This window comes from Muscardinus avellanarius (genome assembly GCF_963383645.1).
Source record: "Muscardinus avellanarius genome assembly, chromosome: 7".
Classification (NCBI taxonomy): Eukaryota; Metazoa; Chordata; class Mammalia; order Rodentia; family Gliridae; genus Muscardinus; species Muscardinus avellanarius.
In genome coordinates this window covers 28472710-28494697 of record NC_137793.1, presented here as the reverse complement: position 1 = coordinate 28494697, position 21988 = coordinate 28472710, and the positions used below count along the sequence as shown (strand labels likewise).

Below are 21988 nucleotides of genomic sequence, written 5' to 3'. Positions count from 1 at the left end.
GTGTAATTTACAGTGACTTTGTATATGCTCTCAAGCTTTAAGAACTATTGCTCGAAGGGTTGTTAGTATGTCAAGTTATACCTGGGTAGCTTTTTATGAGGTTTTAAAGAATAACTTTTAAAGAAGTTACCTTAGCATAAGAGTAATTTTAGATGTTTCTATGGTTTTTACAAAATTAATTATAAAGTAAGCATAATAACAGTGAAAGAGTTTAATATTATTTTCAAAAGCTAAATTCCATTTTTAAAAAATTAGTATTCAAATTAATAAAATATGCCAGCTTGTATTTTCAGGGTAGTGTATGTAACTTTTTATTATACTGGTATCTTTGCTTATATTTTTTAGACACATCTAGTAATTAAAAATATTTTGTTTTGCTCTGAAGATTCTGAAATTGTTCAGACTTTTCATGGTTCAGGTTAAAAAGAATAATGCTAGTTAAATGTTAGTGAACTATTTTTACTCTTTTTATGATTATACAAATGCCTAGGGGTCATGGTGGCAGTGGTGCCTCTTGTTACCTTGTGTGATATACTTGGAACATTTTCATCAATATGGCCATCATCTGTTAACAGTCAATACTCAGTCTGTTTCTTAAAAATGTGTGCAATGACATAACTAATAAGCAATTAAGTATGAATTCCCCCCCAAAAAAATCACCAGGTCATTAATTTTGGAAGGAGAATAAGGCTTGAAGAAGTACTTGAAGTACTCAAACAAATGGCTAAAAATTCCAAATTTGATAAGAAACACAAACCTATAGATTTAAGAAGCTGAACAATCTCGAAAGAGGACAAATCCAAGGAATCCACACCAAAATACATCATAAATAAACTTCTGAAAAGACAAAGAAAAAAATCTTGAAAGTAGCTAAAGAAAAACACCTTAGCTACTGGGAGGCAGATATTGAATTACAGATTTCTCATAAATTATGGTGGTCAGAATGAAGTGGCACAATATTTTTCAAGTATAGGAAGAAAACAAACAAACAAAACAAAAACTGTCAACTCAGAATCTTATCCTCAGTGGAAAAAATCCTTCAGGAATGAAGGAGAAATACAGACTTTCTCTCAATGATGAACTAAGAGACCATATCTTAAAGGAATCTTAAAGGTGTGGTGGTTTATGCCTTTATTTCCAGTACTTGGGAGGCTGAGACAGTAGGATCACAGGTTTGCAGCCAGCCTCAGCTACTTCTTGAGGCCCTCTGACACTCAGTGACACTCAGTGAGACCCTGTTTCAAAATAAAGAATAAAAAATAGGGTTGGGATGTAGCTTGCAGAATGCTCCTGGGTCCAATCACCAGTACCACAAAAAAAAAAAAAAAAGTAGGTAAATAAATCTCAGGAGTAAATCTAACCAAGGAAATAAAAAACCCCTATAATGAAAATTATTGGAAACACTGAAAAAATAAAGAAAACCTCAGAAGATGGAAAGACATCCTATGTGCTTGGATTGGCAGAATAAATATTTTCAAAATGACCGTATTACCAAAAACTACCGACAGTTTCAATGTAATTCCTATCACAATACCAATGTCATGCCGGGCGTGGTGGCGCACGCTTGTAATCCCCGCGCTTGGGAGGCGGAGACAGGAGTATCACACAGGTTTGAAGCCAGCCTTGCTGGCTTAAGAGACCCTGTTTCCAAATAAAAATATAAAAATAGGCCTGGGAGTGTAGCCTGGAGGTAGAAGGGTTTCCCAGAACCCCAGTACCACCAAAACAAAACAAAACAAAACAAAAAAAAACACCAAAACCAAAACCAAAAACGAAAATATCATTCTTCACATAGCTAGAAAAAATGGTCCTAAAATTCATATGGAAAAACAAAAGACCAAGAATAGCCAAAGCAATCCTGAGCAATAAAGCCATGCTAGAGGCATCACAATACCTAATTTAAAATTATACGATAGAGCCACAGTAAGAAAAACAAATGGTACTGGCATCAAAACAGATGCATATTTCAATGAAATAGAAGACATTGAGGCAAATCCACATACATAGCCAGTTGATTTTTGATAAAGGTGCCAAAAACATAAGTTGGGAAAAGACAACCTTTTCAACAAATGGTGCTGGCAAAACTGGATATTGATAAAGAGAATGAAATTAGATCCCATCCTGCAGAAAAGTCAACTCAAGATGGATCACAGAAGTAGGGCATAGTGGTGCACATCTGTAACCCTAGTACTTGGGAGGAAAAGATGAGAGGCTCATAGGTTAAAAGCCAGCCTCAGCAACATAGCAAGGCCCTCAGCAACTTACTTCATTTCAAAAGAAATAAACCTGGGGGTGTTAGCAGAGGTAGAATGCTCCTGAGTTTAATCACCAGTACCCAAAAAAATGGCTTAAAGACGTAGAAATTAATTTGGAAACTTCACAATTAATAGAAGATGAAATAAGGATAATTCTGCAACATGTAGGCACTGTATAGACTTCTTTCAATAACCCTAAAGCTCAAGAAATAAAGCCGAGAATCAATAAGTGGATGGCTTAAATTTAAAAAGCTTCTGTACAGCAATGGAAAGAATTCAGGATATAAAGAGAGAATCTACAGAATGGGAGAAAATCTTGGCCAACTATTCCACTCCTCTGAAAGAGGACTAAGATCTAGAATTTATAAAAACTTTACATTAAAAAAAAAAAAAAACCTGGAGCCGGGCATGGTGGCACATGCTTGTAATTCCAGCATTTAGAAGTCTAAAACAGGAGGATTGTGGTTTGAGGACAGTCTCAGCTACTTAGTTGAGGCCCTTTTCAACTCAATGAGACCCTGTTTCAAAATAAAGAATAAAAAATATGGCTGAGGGTGTAGCTTGGAGGTAGAATGTCCCTGGGTTTCATCCTCAGTACCTCAAAAAAGAAAAAGAAAAAACAAAAAACCTAGGGCAAATGAATGGATAGATACTTCTCAAAAGGCAAAAGGCAAACAAATGGCCAGCAAATATATGAAACAAATGTTTAACACCACTAGCAATAAGGGAAATGTAAATCAAAATTACGCTGCAGAGTCCATCTTGGTCCAGTTAGAATGACAATCATTAAGAATACAAACAATAATAAATGCCGACGAGGATAAGGTAATAGGAATTCATGCACTGTTGGTGGAATTATATATTAGTACAAGCACTATGGGAGATTATTATGAAGATTTCTCAAAAAAATAGGAATGAACCACTATATGACCCAGTTATACCACTTGTCAGTACCTTTTCAAAGGAATTAAAGTTAAAATACAATAATAATACACACATACATTCATGTTTTTACAAAGGCCAAATTATGGAACCAACCTAGGTGTCTATCAACAGATGAATGGATAGAGTATGTGGTAGATAGACACATAATGGAATTTAACTCAGCCATAAAGAAAAACAAATGTAGCTAGGCATAGTGGCACTGCCTTGTAATCCCAGTACTCCCCTAGGTTCAACTGCTAGTACCACACACATAAAAAAACATGCCACTTGCAGGAAAATGGAAAAACTAAAGAATATTGTGCTAAGTGATCAGCCAGTTTCAGAAAGTCAAGGGTGATTATGTGGAAGGTAAAGAGAAAACAGAGAAAAGAAAGGGGATAAATGAAGAGAGAGACCACTAGTAAAATAGTGGAAGAGAACTGGGGTTAAGGTGGGGAAGGGAGAAATGAGCTTTGAGGAAGAGAACAGTTAAATTTTATCTCCATATACAAAGGTATCACTATCAATCTCACTAACATACAGGGCAAGGAAGGAGTGGAAGCAGGGTAGGATGGAAGGGAAATAAACTAAGACCTACAGTGCATATATGAGTTTATCACTTTGAATGTCAATATGATGTATAATTATACCACACCAAGTAAAAGTATAAAAAAATAAGAAAATACTTAGTAACTTGAAGACAATGGGAAAATCACCAAATTCTTGGAAACTTTAAATAATCTCCATGGATCAGAGTGGAAGTCTTAAGAAAAATCTTAAAATGTACTGAGCTAGCCAGGTGTGGTGGCTCACACTTATAATCCCAGTACTTGGGAGGCTGAGATAGGAGGATGGAAGTTTCAGGACAGCCTCAGCAATTTAGTGAGGCTCTCATCAACTTAGGGATGAGACACTGTTTCAAAAATAAAAAATAAGATGGGTTTGGTGGTCCATGCTTGTAATCCCAGTTCTTGGGATGCTGAGACAGGAGGATATGGGTTTAAGGCCAACCATAGCTACTTAGTGAGGTCCTCTGCAACTTAGTAAGACCCTGTTTCAAAATAAAGAATAAAAAATTGGACTGGGAGTGTAGTTTGTAGTTAGAATGCCCCTAGGTTCAATCTCTAGCACCACCCCCACCCCACAAAAAAGGACTGGGACTAGGGGATGAAGCTTGAAGGTAGAATGCTCCTGAGTTCAATCCCCAGTAAACAGACACATGCACGTGCACTGAGCTAGTGAAAATGATAACGAATCAAAGTTTGTGGGTAGAAATAAAGCAAGGCTAAAGAAAGAGATAGGCCGGGAGAAAGAAGAGAAAAAGGCACCTTCAACTTATATTTCACTAGCCTATCTTAAAAAACCTGAGCCAGTCCAGTCCACACACAAAGAACTCTCCCAAAGAACCATTTACATAGCTGATATTTACTATGATATCATGTATATTTTTATTTTTCACTTATATTTCTGAATACAATTATTTTTATGACATACAAAATGGACCTATCAGAATTAAACCTCATTTTATAATTATATTTTTAAGAACTACGAGTACAACTCTTGAAAACTTTATCTAGAGGCCTTTGTTTTAGGAAGTAATTATACATGTGCCTAAGATTAGTGAAGAGTGATTTAATGTGATCAAAAAATTTTGTACAGGTCTTGACATATTGTTAAAGTATAACTTTTAATATTGCTGGTTTAAAATCTTTTGTAGCTAGGCATGATAGCAAACATCTGTAATCCCAGTACTAGGAAGGCTGAGATAAGAGGCTCACAGGATCAAAGATAGCATTGGTAACCTAGTGAGACCCTATTTCATAACAAAAAATAAAATTGGGCTGGGAGTATAGCCCAGAGGTAGAATGCCCATAAGGTTCAACCCTCAGTATTACACACACACACACACACACACACACACACACACACACACACACACACACACACACTAGTTCTTACTATTTAAGTTACTGGGGTCAATTATGCCCCCAGTTTCTAACATATTAATCAAGTCTTCAAAAATCAAGTTTTGAAAAAAAAAAAAAAGCCTCAAATACTGTTTTGATTTGGTCCCAATGGATTAAAATTTTCTTATTTTTTTCTGTAGTACTTTATCATCTCCATTTTATGAGATTTGAACTTTATTATTATTATTATTATTATTAATTTTTATTTATTTTTGTTTGTTTTTTGGTGGTACTGAGGTTCCTGGAAGCCCTTCTACCTTCGGGTTACACCCCAGACCTATTTTTTTATATTTTTATTTGGAAACAGGGTTTCTTAAGCCAGAGTGGCTGGCTTCAAACCTGTGTCATCCTCCTGTCTCCGCCTCCCAAGCGTGGGGATTACAAGCGTGCGCTACCACACCCAGCTATTATTATTTTGCTGTACGAGGGATCGGACTCCAGGGCATTCTACTTCTGAGCTCCGCCCCAGCCCTCACAGGGTCTCACTAAGTTGTTGAGTGCCTCATTAAGTAGCAGAGGTTGGCCAAGAACCTGCAATCCTCCAGTCTCAGCCTCCCAGGTACCACCATCAGAAGCATGCACCATATGCTTGGTTTGAACATAACTTTGAAAAGCTGTTTATGATATGATAAAATAAAAAAGTATGGCCTTGGGAATGTATCACCAGGACACGGAGTTCATTAAAACATAGGCCACAAGAGCAAGCGTAGGCCAGGAGCAAAAAGGAATACAAAGACTAATATACAGCTGAACAGACAAGTGAGAAGGCCATTAGGATATTATCTAAGAAACTGATAAAGTTTGGGGAAAACTGAACCTGCATTAAAAAAAAAAAAAGCCCTGATAGGTAAAAGAATTCTCTTGTATTAGCTTTTTTATATTAAAAGACATAAATGAAACTAAAAGGAACACAAATATGGAAGTCATACCTTTCAGGCCCAAAGTTTGCAACTGAAAAAGTTTTCCCAGCTCAAAAGGTAGAACTCGTAACTGGTTGTCATTTAAATGGAGCTCCCTGTTGTAAAATTCCAGGAAGACATAAGATATATTAGCCTTTAATAGTTTAAATCAACAATATAATTTCTAGGAATCTAAGTACCTAAGAATGACAAAGTTTTATATTATATTCCAATATCTAGCACTGGACTTCTCAAACTATTTGTAGATAAAACACAGATACATATACAAACACAGAATCACAAACTGCTACAGACCAATACTTTTTTAAAATATAGGAAAAGAAGAATTACTTGAAAAAATGAAAGACAAAATATAAGCTTCAATTTTAGAAATTGTTAAAGTCAATAGATATATTACTCTTAATTGCAGTATTTTTTTCTCACTGTGTGTGAAGCACACAGCTTGCAAACTGGCACCAGTCCACAGACCACAAGAAGCAGCACCGGTCCAGCACACATGTGCTCTACTATATACGTAACACAATGGAATCAATTAGGCCTAACACATGAATTGTTAAGATAAAATTTAAAATGATCATTTAGTGCCAACTCAAAAGAGCTCAGTGATAGCTACTCACTAAAGTTTATAGTTATTTCTCTAAGTTTTTTACTAAAGTTTCACTTAGAAATTAGAGCATTATTATTAGCCTATTAATTATTATTTTAATGATCTGTATAGATAACCACAATATAAGTATCTTCAAGACAAAAAAAAAGACTCCCACTGAGATACTGGTAACTTCCTATATTAAATTTCATTTATGAAAATTTAAGTGTGAAGAGCTACTTATGTATTCCTTGTTAAAATTTAAATGAACACTGATTACTGCTGGGCAAACCAAAGGTTCATGAGGCCATAAACTGAGCAAGGTAATTTTTAATAATTAGGTTATTTCCAAATATATTACAAGGGAAAAGAGATCCTGTTGTTTCAGGGGATTAATCAATAATCAAATTTAGAAAAACGTCAAAAGACTGGCATAGGAGCAACAGAAGCACAGAAACTTATATAAGGAATAAGGATTCCTTTTTACTTGAAGGCAGCAGAAAAGCCACTGAAACCAAGGAGAAAGGCACATGATTTGGGATTAACATAATAGTTGGAATTTGGTTTTATATTTAACTTAAGCAGATTTGCTCTGCCTTTAAAAAAAAGGAATTCAGCCACAAAAAAAAGAGAGGAAAATAAAATTTTAATTACCATTATGTGCCAGGCAGGGTGCTAGTAGCTTTTTACTCATTTTTATTCCTAACCTAGGTTAAGAATCTTGCCCAAGAGCACACAACTCACAATGGCAAAGTCAAGATTTCAACTTGAGCTGGCCATGGTGGTGCACACTTGCAATCCCAGTACTTAGAAGTTTAGACAGGAGGATTGTAGGTTCAAGACCAGGCTCAGCAACATAGTGACTCAAAACCTAGTGAGGCTTTACTTAAAAAAAAAAAAAAAAAAAAATCCAATCTAAATATTGTGTGACTCCAAATCCTATGCACTATACTGTAAGGACTCCAAATTTAGTAACTATTAGCTTCTTTCATGTTTAGGCTTTGCCCTGGGATGGCAAAAAAACGGTCTCACCAATCAGTTTCCTGGACCTAATGTTAGAGATGTTTGTCATAGGTGAGTATATGGGACAGTGCAAGCGCCTCATAGCTGTTTACCTCCACTCTGTCTAAAAATTATACTACACGCCGGGCGTGGTGGCGCACGCTTGTAATCCCCGCGCTTGGGAGGCAGAGACAGGAGGATCGCGCAGGTTTGAAGCCAGCCGTGCGCGCTGGCTTAGGAGACCCTGTTTCCAAAATGAAAATGTAAAAATAGGTCTGGGAGTGTAGCCCGGAGGTAGAAGGGCTTCCAGGAACCCCACAAAAAAAAAAAAAAAAAAAAAAAAAAAAAAAAATCATACTACACAAAATAGCAAAGAAAATTCAATCAATGGATCTACTAAATTATGTATTAGTCACCATTCAATCCCCCCCCAAAACCTTTCAATAAAAGATATAGTTATGTTCACTTTTCTTTGAATACCATCTAATGGATATATAGCAAATGCTATATTTTGTTTCACTGGGTATATAGTTTATGTCTATTTAAAAAATTGGCATACCTGAGTGATACCATGTTTCCGAGTTCTGCTGGTAAACTACGGATTTTATTAGAGGACAGATCCAGATACACCAGATTATGAAGCTTGGCAATGTCTGAAGGAATGCGGCACAGAGAATTGTCACTCAGATGCAAAGCTGTCAAGTGAGTTAGTGACCACAAAGATGAGCTTAAGCTTTTTACTTTTCCTGTAAAAGAGAAAAAGGTTTCAAGGATTATACAGTTGATCCATACAACTTGGTCTGTGGTAAGATTTAGATGTTTTGGTCAATTTAAATTATAACCCTAAAAATTATGGGCAGGTGTTAACAGAAGAAATAGTTATCTATTCTACAACAATTCACTGTTATATAAAGTCATAAACTCTCTACGTAGCAGATTAAAAAAAATTTAAAGTAATGTACCAATACTTAGACTACCTTTATTTATTAAAAGCACAAAGAAGAATTTATTCTATAAAATGACCATATATGATTAGTGGAAAAGTATGAATAATTTACAATAAAAATATATCCAATATTCCAACATCATCGATTTAGATTTATGCAAAACAAGAACAAGATATTCTCATTTAGCTGAGTTTAAGTCCAGAGTGTCCAAGTGATAACTGCAACAAGAACCAAGTAAATAAGCAAAATCTGTCCTCCGTAAGTATAAGTAAAAATACTTGCTCAGAAACATTTCAGGTAATTTTTAACTACATAATCAAAGAGTAGTAGACAGGATTCAGTAGCTAAGGACAGAATATTTTTAATGCAATATTAAATATGTACTTTGGCATTTCTTGAAAAAGAGGACAAGAGTTCATAAGATCTAAGAACTTGTCTCCATAATCTTAATGGTTCAGGATCTAATCTGAGAATAAAAACAAAAGAGATGTAATGGAAATAGATCAGTCTTTGAAAATTGATTAATCTTCTAAAGGCTGAAAAAGCAACCTTGGGACTTTTACTTCAAATCAAGATATACAGGTAACAGAAGCTACATTTATCATCCCACCTGCAACAAATGCATCAGACACCAACAAAGTACACCTCCCAATCTCTCAGTTTATTTCCTGGAAACCTCTTGCAAGAAGCAGAGCAGAGAGGGGGATACTTGTTGGAACAGTGATCATTCCTGAATTCTTGAGAAAGAGAGACGGTCTAGGGAAATAAAGGGGACTAGAATTCAAGTAGGCAGAGGACTAGACAGAAATGAACAAAGGTCTGTTAGTTGAAAGTTACCTCTAAAGAACTGATCAGAAAAAATATGGGAGAAACTGCTTGAGTCAAGAGGGCAAAAAAAACACCCAGATATTTAGACAACAAGGCTAGAAAATGTTCTCAATTGTCAGAGGGAAAAAAAAATCTCTCAATATACAAGGCATCTGGCCTTATTATTCATGCAAAATTAGCCTTAGGCTAATGGCTGCTCTAGTCTTCCCAAGCAAAGTTTCAGACCAAGCCTTAAAAGAATCAAACTGGTTTTTTACTTTTATTTTCCAAACTATTTTTAATAACTTAATTGCATAGCCTAACAATACTCAAGATTAGTTATAGAAATAGAGAAAGTATGCATTACTCAACAAAGAATAATTCACACTGAATAAAACACACACACACACACACACACACACACACACACACACACACACGAACACACACCCTCAGGCTGAGTGTGTTGGTATAAGCCTGGCCCTGGCCCATAATCCCAGTACTTTGAGAGCCTGGGAGGATCACAGGTTTAAGTCCAGCTTCAAACACTTAATGAGACTCTATTAAAAAAAAAAAAAAAAAAAAGCCAGGCGTGGTGGCGCATGCTTGTAATCCCCGCGCTTGGGAGGCTGAGACAGGAGGATTGCGCAGGTTCGAAGCCAGCCTTAGCTGGCTTAAGAGACCCTGTTTCCAAATAAAATATAAAATAGGTCTGAGAGTGTAGCCCGGAGGTAGAAGGCCCCTGGGTTCCATTCCCAGTACCACCAAAAACAATAAGTTAAAAAAAAAAAAAAGGAAGAGGTATTGGTAGTCTAATTTGGAGGTAAAATATCCTCGGGTTCAATCTCTTGCATCAAACAAATCAACAACAACAATAATAAAAGCCAAGCATGTAAACAGAAAAATAAAATCCATAAAAAATCAAAACTAGTCAAGAAGAGATAATAACAAAATAAGCAGATAATATACAACTGTACTCTGTATGGACAAGCAGCTAGAAGACTAACCATGTTAATTAGAGATAAAAAATTATAGATATTCTAGACACACAAACTGACTTCTAAAGGTAACCCAAGATGTAAAATGAAAAACTCCAGAGGGATTAACAGCATATTAGACACTACAGAAAATTAGTTAACTTGAAAACATAGCAAGAGACACTATTCAAAATAAAAAAGAGAAAGCATTAAACAGGAGGATCGCGCTGGTTCGGAGCCAGCGGCGCTGGCTTAAGAGACTCTGTTTCCAAATAAAAAATATAAAATAGGTCTGGGAGTGTAGCCCGGAGGTAGAAGGGCTTCCAGGAACCCCAGTACCGCAAAAAACAAACAAACAAAAATTACCAGGAATTAATAATAATAAAAAAAAAGGCATCCCAAGATAAAGAAGTCAAGACATCAACAGGGCATGGACAGGAATCCCACCAAGTGAGTTTTCCAAGGTCAAAGGATACAAGATCAATATACAAAGAAGTGTTGTATTTCTAAATATTAGCAATGAACAATCAGAAGTCAAAATTTTAAAATAACACCATTTACCACATCAAAATTATAAATTACTTAGTGGTAAATTTGACAAAATACGTACAGGACCTGTACACTGAAAACTACCAAATAATTCTGAAAAAAATTCAAGTCCTAAATAAGTGCTATGGAGATCAGAGAACTAAGAATATTTCTAAAATATCATATCTCCACAAATGGTCTAGCGGTAACACAATCCAAATAAAAAATGACAGCAAGCTTAAAAATGTCCAACAGATTACAAAATTCATACAGAAGAACTAGAGATGTAGTTAAGTAGTAGAACTAGAGATGTAGTTCAGTAGTAGAATGTATACTTAACAAGAGTTCAATCCCCAGTTGAAAGAGAACAAAACTAGAGGGCTAACACTACCTTACTTAAGAATTATAAACATTATGCTTCGATGTGTCCCCAAAGTAGACTTAATACCCAATGCAACAGTGGTGAGAGGTGGGGCCTAATGAAAGGTGTTTATTAATTTATGTGATAAATGTTAACTTTGAGTATGTGTGTAGAGGTGTACTGGAAATCGAACCCAGGGGCATCCTACAGTGGAGCTACATCCACAGTCCTGTATTTTTATTCTGAAACAGGGTCTAAGTTGCTAAGGACCTTGCTGAGATTATGAGGCTGGTCTTGAACCTGTGATCCTCCTGTCTTAACTTTCCAAGTACCCGGATTACAGGTGTGTGTGCCACTGCACCTGGCTTAATGTTAGTTTGAGAGTGGATTTATATAAAAGGTACTGTGGTTCTCTCTTGCCCCAAAGCATGTGCCCTCTTGCCATATGATGTTTTCTATCTCGTTATGCACAGCAAGAATATCCTCATCAGATATAGCCCAACCCCCCTTGATCTTAGACTGTAGCCTCTGGAACCATGAGTCAAGTAATCTTTTCCTTATAAATTATCTAGTCTGGGTTATTCTGTTAAAGCAGTATAAAGCAGACTAAAATAATAAATTTTCAAAATATAATTTTTTTTGGTGGTACTGGGGTTCCTGGAAGCCCTTTTACGTCCGGGCTACATTCCCAGACCTATTTTTATTTGGAAGCAGGGTCTCTTAAGCCAGCTAGGCTGGCTCCAAACCAGCGCGATCCTCCTGTCTCCGCCTCCCAAGCGTGGGGATTACAAGCGTGCGCCACCACGCCCAGCACTAAAACAATTTTTAAAATAGGTAAAAACCATCTGAAAAGACCCTTCACTAAAGACATACAAATCACAGGTAAATAATCACATGAAAAGATACTCAGCACAAGCAGTCATTAGGGACATACAAATTTAAACCACAGGAAGCCAGGCATGGTGGGCAACACTTGTAATCCCAGTACTTGGGAGGCTGAGACAGGAAGATTGCAGGTTCATGGCCAGTCTCAGCAATTTAGTGGGGACCTCAGTAACTTAGTGAGACCGTTTCAAAATAAAAATAAAACAGGGTTGGAAGTGTAGTTCAAGGTAGAACGCCCCTGGGCTCAATCCCCAGTGCCACACACACAAAAAATATTCTCCATGTCAAGTGCTGGTGAGGGTATGAATCAAAGGTATCTAGCAGGAATGTAAAACAAAATCCCTTCCCAAAACAGTTTCAGTGTATTAAAAAGTTAAACATACAGCCAAGTGTAGTTGTGCCCACCTGTAATCCCAGTATTTGGGAGGCTAAGAGGATACTCAGCCTCAACAACATAATAGGATCTTTTTCAAATAACAAATAAAACAGGTTGGGGTATAGCTTGAAGGTAGAACACTCTGGGTTCAATTACCAATACCAAAACAAACTCACCACCACATGTACCATAGGACCAATTCTATTTTTAAATATTTATCCAAGAGAAAAGCTGTGCCCACACAAAGAACATTCAGAGCTAATTTATAAAAGTCAAATACTGTCAAAATCGAAATATATTCAACAGGGAAATGAATAAACAAATTTAAGCACATCTAAAAAATGAACTAAGAACCAATAACATGAATTAACCTCAAAGTATATAGAGTAAGAGTCGACTAAAAAACATGAAGGTGCGTACTGTATGGTGCCCTTTAGAGTAAAATTCTACAAAATGCAAACAAATCTACTATAGAAAAAGAAACAATGGTTGCCTGGGAATGGGGAAAGAAATTGAAAAGATGGGAGAGGGGTGAAGGAAGAATCACAGACTTTCAGGAATAATGAATATGTTCATTCTTGATAAGGGTGATGGTTTCCAGGTGTACACATATATCAAAATAGTTCACATTAGATGGGCATTGTTGCATACACCTGTAATCCCAGTACTTGAGAAGTAGAGGTTGGAGAATTGCAAATTTGAGGCCTGCTTTATCAATTTAGCAAGACCCTGTTTCAAAATAAAAGAATAAAAAGGGCTGAGGCTATAGCTCAGAGGTAGAATGTCCCTGCGTTCAATCCTCAGTGTACACACACACACACACACACACACACACACACAAATTATTTATATGCTGATTTTTGCGTCTCAACTATACCTTAATAATACTGTGTAATAAAGGCTATCTTGATCCAAGAATGTATCTGTACCTAATAATTAATAATTAGAGAAGCTGGGCATGGTGGCACATGCTTGTAATCCCAGCATTTGGGAGGCTGAGACAGGAAGGAGCTACTCAGCTACTTAGTGAGGGCCTCCGGCAACTTAATGAGACCCTGTTTCAAAATAAAGAATAAAAAATAGGTCTGGGGTGTAGCTCAGAGGTAGAGTGCCCTGGGTTCCACCCTTAGTACGGAAAATAATAATAAATAATAATAGAGTAGAGCCTACAGCATATACTATTTGTAAAATAAAATTTATTCACTTAATCACCAGTTCATATAACTGAAAATAATAATTATGAATAAAGAAACTATTTACTGCAAAAAACTATTAAGTTTCTACCACGTTCTGTATGTTTCAGCCCTCATATTCAAGGCTTCATGTATAAATCAATCAATCATAAATGGGTTCAAAGGATGAACCAAGATGACTTGGATTTTCTACCATACTCTGGTAAGATAAAAAAGAAATAAATTATGAAACACACACACACACACAGAGAGAGAGAGAGAAAAGTAATGGAAGAGAATTATCTCTAAGTGTAATTCAAATCCTAAGATCTAAAAATATGTCAATTTGAATTCATTAAAATTTAAAACTTATGTATGGCAGATACCAACATGTAGAGAAGCCAGAGAGATCCATTAATCCAATCAACTTTCAGCATCTACCATGCTCATGTGGAATACAATGGAATCTAAATATATCCCTGCCCTCATAATTTTTTATGAGGTCTATAATGAAGGATTAAAGAAAACTGAAAATAAGACAACCAACAGAAAGATGAACAATGTAAAATTATAGGCAGTTACATAAAAAACAATGGGTGCACCAGGCGTGGTGGTGCACGCTTGTAATCCCCACGCTTGGAAGGTGGAGACAGGAGGATCGAGCAGGTTCGAAGCCAGCTGTGCTGGCTTAAGAGACCCTGTTTCCAAATAAAAATATAAAATAGGTCTGGGAGTGTAGCCCGGAGGTAGAAGGGTTTCCAGGAACCCCAGTACCACCCTCCCCCCCAAAAAAGGGTGGGCTGGGATGTAGGTTTGTGATAAGACTGCTTGCCTCACATACACGGAGCAATGTGTTGGTTCCTAAGCAACTGCTATAAAAGAATTAAATAAATAAGCCGGGCATGGTGGCACATGCTTGTAATCCCAGCATTTGGGAGGCTGAGACCGGAGAATTGCGGTTTGCGAACAGCCTCAGCTACTTAGTGAGGCCCTCCACAACCTAGTGAGACCCTGTTTCAAAATAAAAGAATAAAAAACAGGGCAGGGGGTGTAGCTCAGAGGTCAAATGCCACTGGGTTCCATCCCCACACCTGCAATAAATAAATAAATAAATAAATAAATAAATAAATACCTCTGGGAAAAAGGGAAAGAAACAGGACCAGCCATATGAAAAAGTATACATTGCCATTAATAAAATATATACAGATTTAAAGAACAGACACCCTGCAACATCCTTGGGGTATTGGTTCCAAACACTCTTGAAAATACCAAACTCCATAAGCACTCAAGTCCCTTAGATAAAATGACACAGTATAGCCAGGCATGGTGGTGCATGCTTGTAATCACAGCATTTGGGAGCCTGAGACAGGAGGATCGTGGTTCATGGACAGCCTTAGCTACTTAGTGAGGCCCTCCGCAATTTAGTGAGACCTGCTTCAAAATAAAGAATAAAAATGGGACAGGGGGTGTAGCTCAGAAGTCGAATACCCCTGGGCTCCATACTCAGACCTGCAAAAAAAAAAAAAAAAAAAAAAAAAGCAGCACAGTAATTGCCTATAACCTACAAACATTCTCCCCTCTACTTTAAATCTGTCTGGATTACTTAAATACCTAATACAACATAAATACAATATAAATGACTGTTACACTGTATTGCTTAGGGGATAATGATAAGAAAAAAGTCTGTACATGTTCAGTACAGGTATAATTTTCCCCCTGAATATTTTTATTTTTCAACTGGCTGAAGGCATGAATGCTGAACCCCAGAATACAAGGGCTGACTATTCATTTCTATTGTTGCAAATACCAAAATAAAAATGTTAATATCCAATAATGACAATGCTAAATAGGAAACAAACACACTCATTCATTATGGGAAAATAGAAGTATATTTTGAAGCCAATCTTATAATGTATTATTTTACTAAAATTTTAGATCTGTACTCCTTTGCCCCATCACAATTCCACAATTGTCTTACAAAAATACTTGTTCAAGCATGCCAATATATGTTACTGGTAGAGGGGAAAATTAAAAATTATACCAATGATCATTAATAGGAGATAATGATTCATTCACAAGATATTCTATACCCATTACCTTTCAGAATGAAGAGTTAAATATGATATCAAAGATGCTCTCAAAAATAAAGCAAGAGCTGAGCGTGGTGGCGCACACTTGTAATCCCTGCGCTTGGGAGGCAGAGACAGGAAGATCGCACAGGTTCGAAGCCAGCCACGCTGGCTTAAGAGACCCTGTTTCCAAATTTAAAAAGTATAAAAAAATAGGTCTGGGAGTGTAGCCTGGAGGTAGAAGGGTTTCCAGGAACCCCGGTACCACCAAAACAAAAGCAAGAGAGAAAAAAAAAAAAGCCAATTTAAAAAAATTATAGCACTATATTTGTGTAAAAACAATAATTTAAAATATCAGTTATAAAAACAAAAGAATGTAATATATTAAAGAGAGATAAATTACTATTGGTGAAACCAAGAAATTAAGTTTACTAACTTGGAAAAGGATAATGAGCAAAAAGTCTCTTCAAAACTTGATGCTATCTACCTACCCGATAAAGTTGTACATTTAGGTCATATGTTGCTCAACAATGGGTATGTTTTGGGAAATTTGTTGTTAGGTGGTTTTGCTCTTGTGCGACATCACAGAGTGTACTTATTTAAATCAAGAGGGATACAGTGTCACTAGGTGATATAATCGTAGGAACCACCATCATCTATATATAGTCCAGGACCTAAATATGGCTGTGATTATCCTGGTCTACTTTAGTTAATTAATTCATTTATTCATTATGGTACTGAAGATTGAACACACGGCATAATACCTCTGAGCTACAACCCCAGCCCTTTATAAATTTTTTTTAGAGAGAGTTTCATTAAATTGCCTTGCACTGGTCTCAAACCTACAATCCTTCCATCTCAACCTCCCAAGTACCGGGATTATAGGCATAAATAAGCCCCATTTTAATAAATGATTTTCCAAAACATTTTACTGCTAAACACCAGTAGACAGAATATATATATATATGTATATATATATATATATATATATATATATATATATATATATATATGAATAAAAATATTTGGAAACCTAAAGCTCTGACATTTTAGAAGAAACAGTTGATCTTTGCTGTTTGCCAATTCTTTCAAGTTTATATTTGTACTCCCAAATCATTCATTCATAGACATGAGAAAAATATTAAAGAAAATTAAAGAAAAAATTAGTTTCCCAGTGCATATATTCCCAATTGAGGTCCAACAAGGTGACACTGTCTTTGTTTCAGCTCTTATACTATAAACAAGTGTCCCTTTTGCCATTTCATTTCATTATGAAATGTTTTTGTATTTTGTTGGTAATTCTGCTATTTATGATGGCCTATAAGCATAACGCTGAATTCTAGTTCTTTTTTTATTTTTATTTTTTGTGGTACTGGAGATGAAACCCAGGGGCCTTCTACCTCCATGCTACACTCCTAGACCTATTTTATATTTCATTTGGAAACAGGGTCTCACTAAGTTGCTGAGAGCCTAAGTAGCTGAGGCTGGCTTCGAACTCGCGCAATTCTTCTGTCTCAGCCTCCCAAGTACTGGGATTACAAGCATGCGCCACCACCTCCGGCAGGTCTGCAGTTCTTAAACATGAGAAAGTTGTAATGATTATTACTAAGAAAATACACTTGTTACATAAACTTCTTCCAGATATGAATTATAGTGCTGCTTGCTGGTCACAAGTTCAATGCTAATGAGCCAATTAATATATATTAAATAAAGGACCTTTAAACAGAAACATGTATAAAACAAGCGTATTACTGATCAGTTAATAAAAATCTTAACAATGGCCCCAACTACCATAAATAATTAAAATAAATGATAATTGGAAAATGTGGTAAACTGCACTTTCCCTAAATCATAATTCCTGATGAAGTAAAGGATTAGAACTTCAAATTCTTAGCAAGGGAAACTGCATCCTCATGAAAGACTCTCATGTGATTTGCAAACTGGATCAAGAGGCAGACTAAATGTCACAATAAAGTTTAACTTAAAATAGTAAAGTTGATGGGGGAGGAAACATACTTAATGTACCAAAGCATACCAATTAACAAATGGTGTGTCAGTCCTGAAAGGCAAATACAATGGTAAAGGCATATGAATTTTGGTTGGGAAGAACTGTCCTACGGAAGGATACAACTTCTTCTAATCAAACAGATCTAATTTCTTTTGGTAATACTGGGGAATGAACCAGGGGTGTTCTACCTCTAAGCTACACTTCTAGCCCTATTTTATTCTGAAATAGTCTCCTAAATTGCTGTGATCCTTCTGTCTCGCTCTTCCAAGTACTAGGATTACAGACAAGCACCATCACACCTGGTCAAACAGAACTAATTTAAATTAAAAAAAAGTTAGAACTAAAATTAGGAAGCCCAGAATCTGAGAATAAAAGGATTATTTAAGATCTATGGTTTCAATTGTCCCCCAAATTTCATGTGCTGAAAAAACAACCCCCAATTTATATGTTGATGGTATATGGAAGTGGGGGTTTTTTTTTGGTGAGGTAACATTAGGATTAAAGTCCTCAGGGTGAGGCCTCCATGGCTGGAATGTGGCTTCTTATGTCTGACTCCATATGATAACCTGTACCATAATACATCAAGAAGGTCTTAACCAAGAACTAAGCAGATGCCAGAGCCATGCACTTGAACATCCCAGTCTCCAGAACCAGGAGTGATAATCAACCTCTATTCTTAATAAATTACCCAGTTTCCAAGTATTTTGTTATAACACCAGAAAACAATAAGATCAAAAGTTTTAGGAAAAGGACAAAAAGAGAGAAAAGAATATTATGCTCAAAATTAATGAGCACGCCGGGCGTGGTTGCGCATACTTGTAATCCCAATGCTTGGGAGCTGAGACAGGAGGATCTCGCACAGGTTCGAAGCCAGCCTCAGCTACTTAGTGAGGATCTCAGCAACTTAGTGAGACCTCGTTTCCAAATAAAGTATAAAATAGGTCTGGGTGTACAGCCCGGAGGTAGAAAAGCCCCTGGGTTCCACCCCCAGTACCACAAAAAATATATATAAATTAATTAATGAGCACAACAGCTGAATATGGAGGCTCACATCTGTAGTCCCAGCTACTTAGGAGGTAGACCCAAGAGAAATGCTTGAGCCCAGGAATTCAAGGCCAGCCTGGAAGTATAGCAAGACCTTTGCTAAATAAATAAGTAAATAAATAAATAAATACTGCAATGATACAGAAGAATGATATTCTCAGTCATGGCAGGTAGAACACAGGTTATCTGTGTTTCACTATGAAGCAGTTCCTCCATTAAGTAACTATTTAATCTTAGGAAAATAAATTTTTTATTCCAAAATGAATAATGAATCTAAACCAGTTATACCTTCCGACACCTTTTTTAAAAGCTTAGCAATCCAGATGTGGTGGTGCATGCCTGTAATCTCAGTACTTGGGAGGTTGAGACAGGAGGATTACAGGTTAAAGGCCAGCCTCAGCAATTTAGTGAGATCCTGTTTCAAAATAAAAATAAAACAGGCTTGGAAGGTTGGGGGTGTAGCTCAGGGGGTAGAATGCCCCAGGGTTCAATCGCCAGTACAAAAAAAAGAAAAAGCCCAGCAAACAATTTTCAAATGAACATGCTTATTAAATAATCCAGCTTTGTTTGGAAATACCAAAATCTTATAACCCAAATGTAAATGTCAATACATCATTTCAAATAACCATGTATATATTAATGTATATATTTGAAAGCATATACAGTAACCATGTATATATTTGAAACAGTGAGGCCTTGTTTCAAAATAAAGAATAAAAAAATAGGGCTGGGGGTGTAGCTCAGAGGTAGAATTCCCCTGGGTTCCATCCTCTGTACTGCCAGGAAAAAAAAAAAAAAAAAAGGGAACAAAGTACTGATACATGGTATAACATGGATGAACTTTGAAAACATGCTGAGTGAAAAGACAGTCCCAAAGACCTTTTATTGTATGATCTCATTCAAGAGGCAAATCTATAGATGTAGAAAGTAGATTACTAGTATGGTGGCACAGCTTTGTGAATAGACAAATCCATTTAACTTTACCTATTAGTGAATTGTGTTGAGAGGCTGAGGCAGGAGGATATCGGACAGCCTCAGTTACCTAGTGAGGCCCTCTACAACTTAGTCAGACATTGTTTCAAAATAAAGAATAAAAAACAGGGCTGGGGGTATAACTTGGAGGCAGAATACCTCTATGTTCCATCTCCATTACCACAAACAAACAAATGAATAAATTGTATACACAATGGGCTTTCTCTCAATAAAACTACAGAAAAGATACATGGCATAAAGAAGAATGTCACTAAGTTAACATATAAAATACATTAACATAAAGAAAACAATTTGTATATACTTATAATAACCAAGTCAGTCATACAGCTGGGTGCAGGGGTGCATGCCTGTAATCCCAACCACTCAGGAGGCTGAGGCAGGAGGACAGGAAGTTTGGGCCAGGCTAGGCAATTTAACAAGATTTGTCTCAAAATAAAAAGGGCTGGGAATGCAGCTAAGTGGTAAGAGTGCTTGCCTAGTTCATGCAAGTCCCTGGAGTTTAATTTCAGTATAAAAGAAAAACCAACCAAACAAACAAAGAAAGTAAAATCCCTTGGAGCAATAAGTATATTAGTCTGTGGGATACAAAAGAAAAAAATAGAAGGACATACCATAAATCATGTTAACTTATAACATAATTTTAAAAAAGACCAGATAATTCTGAATTTTATTTTAAATAGAAGAAAATAGCCAAGTATCAAATGTGAAAATTACAAATGCATATAATACTTTTTCCCAGAGACATATCAGGAGAGATGTAAGTAATCTATTGCAGCACTATTTGTCAGATTGAAGATCAATAAGTACTTCTAAGTGATAAAAGGACAATGCAGAAATATATGTACTACTTTTGTATTAAAAATATGCAGATAATCTATATTTATATAAGAAACTCCAGAAGCATGCAAAAGAAATCACTATGTGTATGCATGTACACAGACACATACATGCTAGGAGGTGTAACAGCAGATAGAAAAAGAAACTATCACTACATTCTTTTTTGTATTTCCATGTGTCCCCTTCTCCAGTTTTACTCAGCTAATTTAATTAACTCATTAAGCAGCTATTCTAGTATGCATTCCCTGATCCTAGAAGGCTGGTTAAGCCCTTCTTAGAAAAAAAAAAAAAAAAAAAAAGATAATTCATACTTTCCTGTTGTGTATTTATCAAATACCTTCTTGTAGGAGTCTCCTCATAAACGCTGTGAAATTCTTGAAATCTTTGTTTAATCATCTGCCACATTAGAAGTTTCAGAATAAATGTAAAGGAGTTCCAATGAATAAATGGTAGCTTCAGAACTACACTAGGTATCTCCACTTGGGGCTCCCTTCTCTCTACTCACTTTACTTTTAATTTTCATAAAGCAGATATTAAGAGAGCAGGCAGCTGCACAAAACTGTTAGAAACCAATTTTAGAGAAGCCACAAATAAAAACTCATGAAAATAAGTAACTCAGCAAGGCAATTTACTTCCACACAGAAGGGTGCAAGCACACTGGGGGAGGGGGAAGGTCCACTCAGCTTTTTATTCTATAATGCAAAGGCCACTATGCCATTCCCTCTTGGTTGGAGGATGGCTTTTACTATTTAATCTGGAGAGCTAGTTTTCACTGAGCAGATTTTACAAAAAGAGAAACACAAAACTAGTATATCCTGGAGTGGAACATAGAGACTAAATGGATGCCTGCCAGTTTCTGTGTGATCTTGTCAACAAAAAAGATTGTTTTCCTTGTTCATAAGATAATATAATGAAAGCTACCTGATTCCTGAGTTAAACTTATGACTATCAAAAAGCTATGTGTAATATTTTCTTGCAAAAAACCCAAAAATCAGAAAGCCTAGTCCAGAACGAGACATGATCTATCAATCTCCATGAAAAAATAACCGAACATAGCTAATGTACCTCAGTCAATTTAAGTGTTCAAAATGTTGAAGAATGTCACAAAGTAAACAAAGACTAATGTGTGGCCTCAGCATAGGCACCCAATTAAAAAACCTTTTAGTAAATACCCAGAAATTCCAACCCAAGCTGCAATTGCTTGAAGTTTCTTTCCTGAGTGTGACTCTGGTTTACTATTACACTTCTCCTTGCACTACAGGATCATCTCAAGAGCCTGCAAGCAATACACCTGTATCTCAAAAGTAGGGAATCAGAGTTCATACTCCAT

At 36.3% G+C, this 21988-nt stretch overlaps 1 protein-coding gene across 4 annotated transcripts in view; it reads right to left on the bottom strand.

The window, feature by feature from the left end:
* The window catches only part of CNOT6 (CCR4-NOT transcription complex subunit 6), a gene marked incomplete at both ends in the record, with an annotated part of 54093 nt that overhangs the window by 19997 nt on the left and 12108 nt on the right, over positions 1 to 21988 (bottom strand). For all 4 annotated transcript variants that reach the window (XM_080698814.1, XM_080698815.1, XM_080698816.1 and 1 more), the window contains 2 exons: positions 6076 to 6161; positions 8214 to 8400. In XM_080698814.1, the coding sequence (XP_080554940.1) occupies positions 6076 to 6161; positions 8214 to 8400 (273 nt within the window). The remainder of the gene's footprint in view (positions 1 to 6075; positions 6162 to 8213; positions 8401 to 21988) is intronic.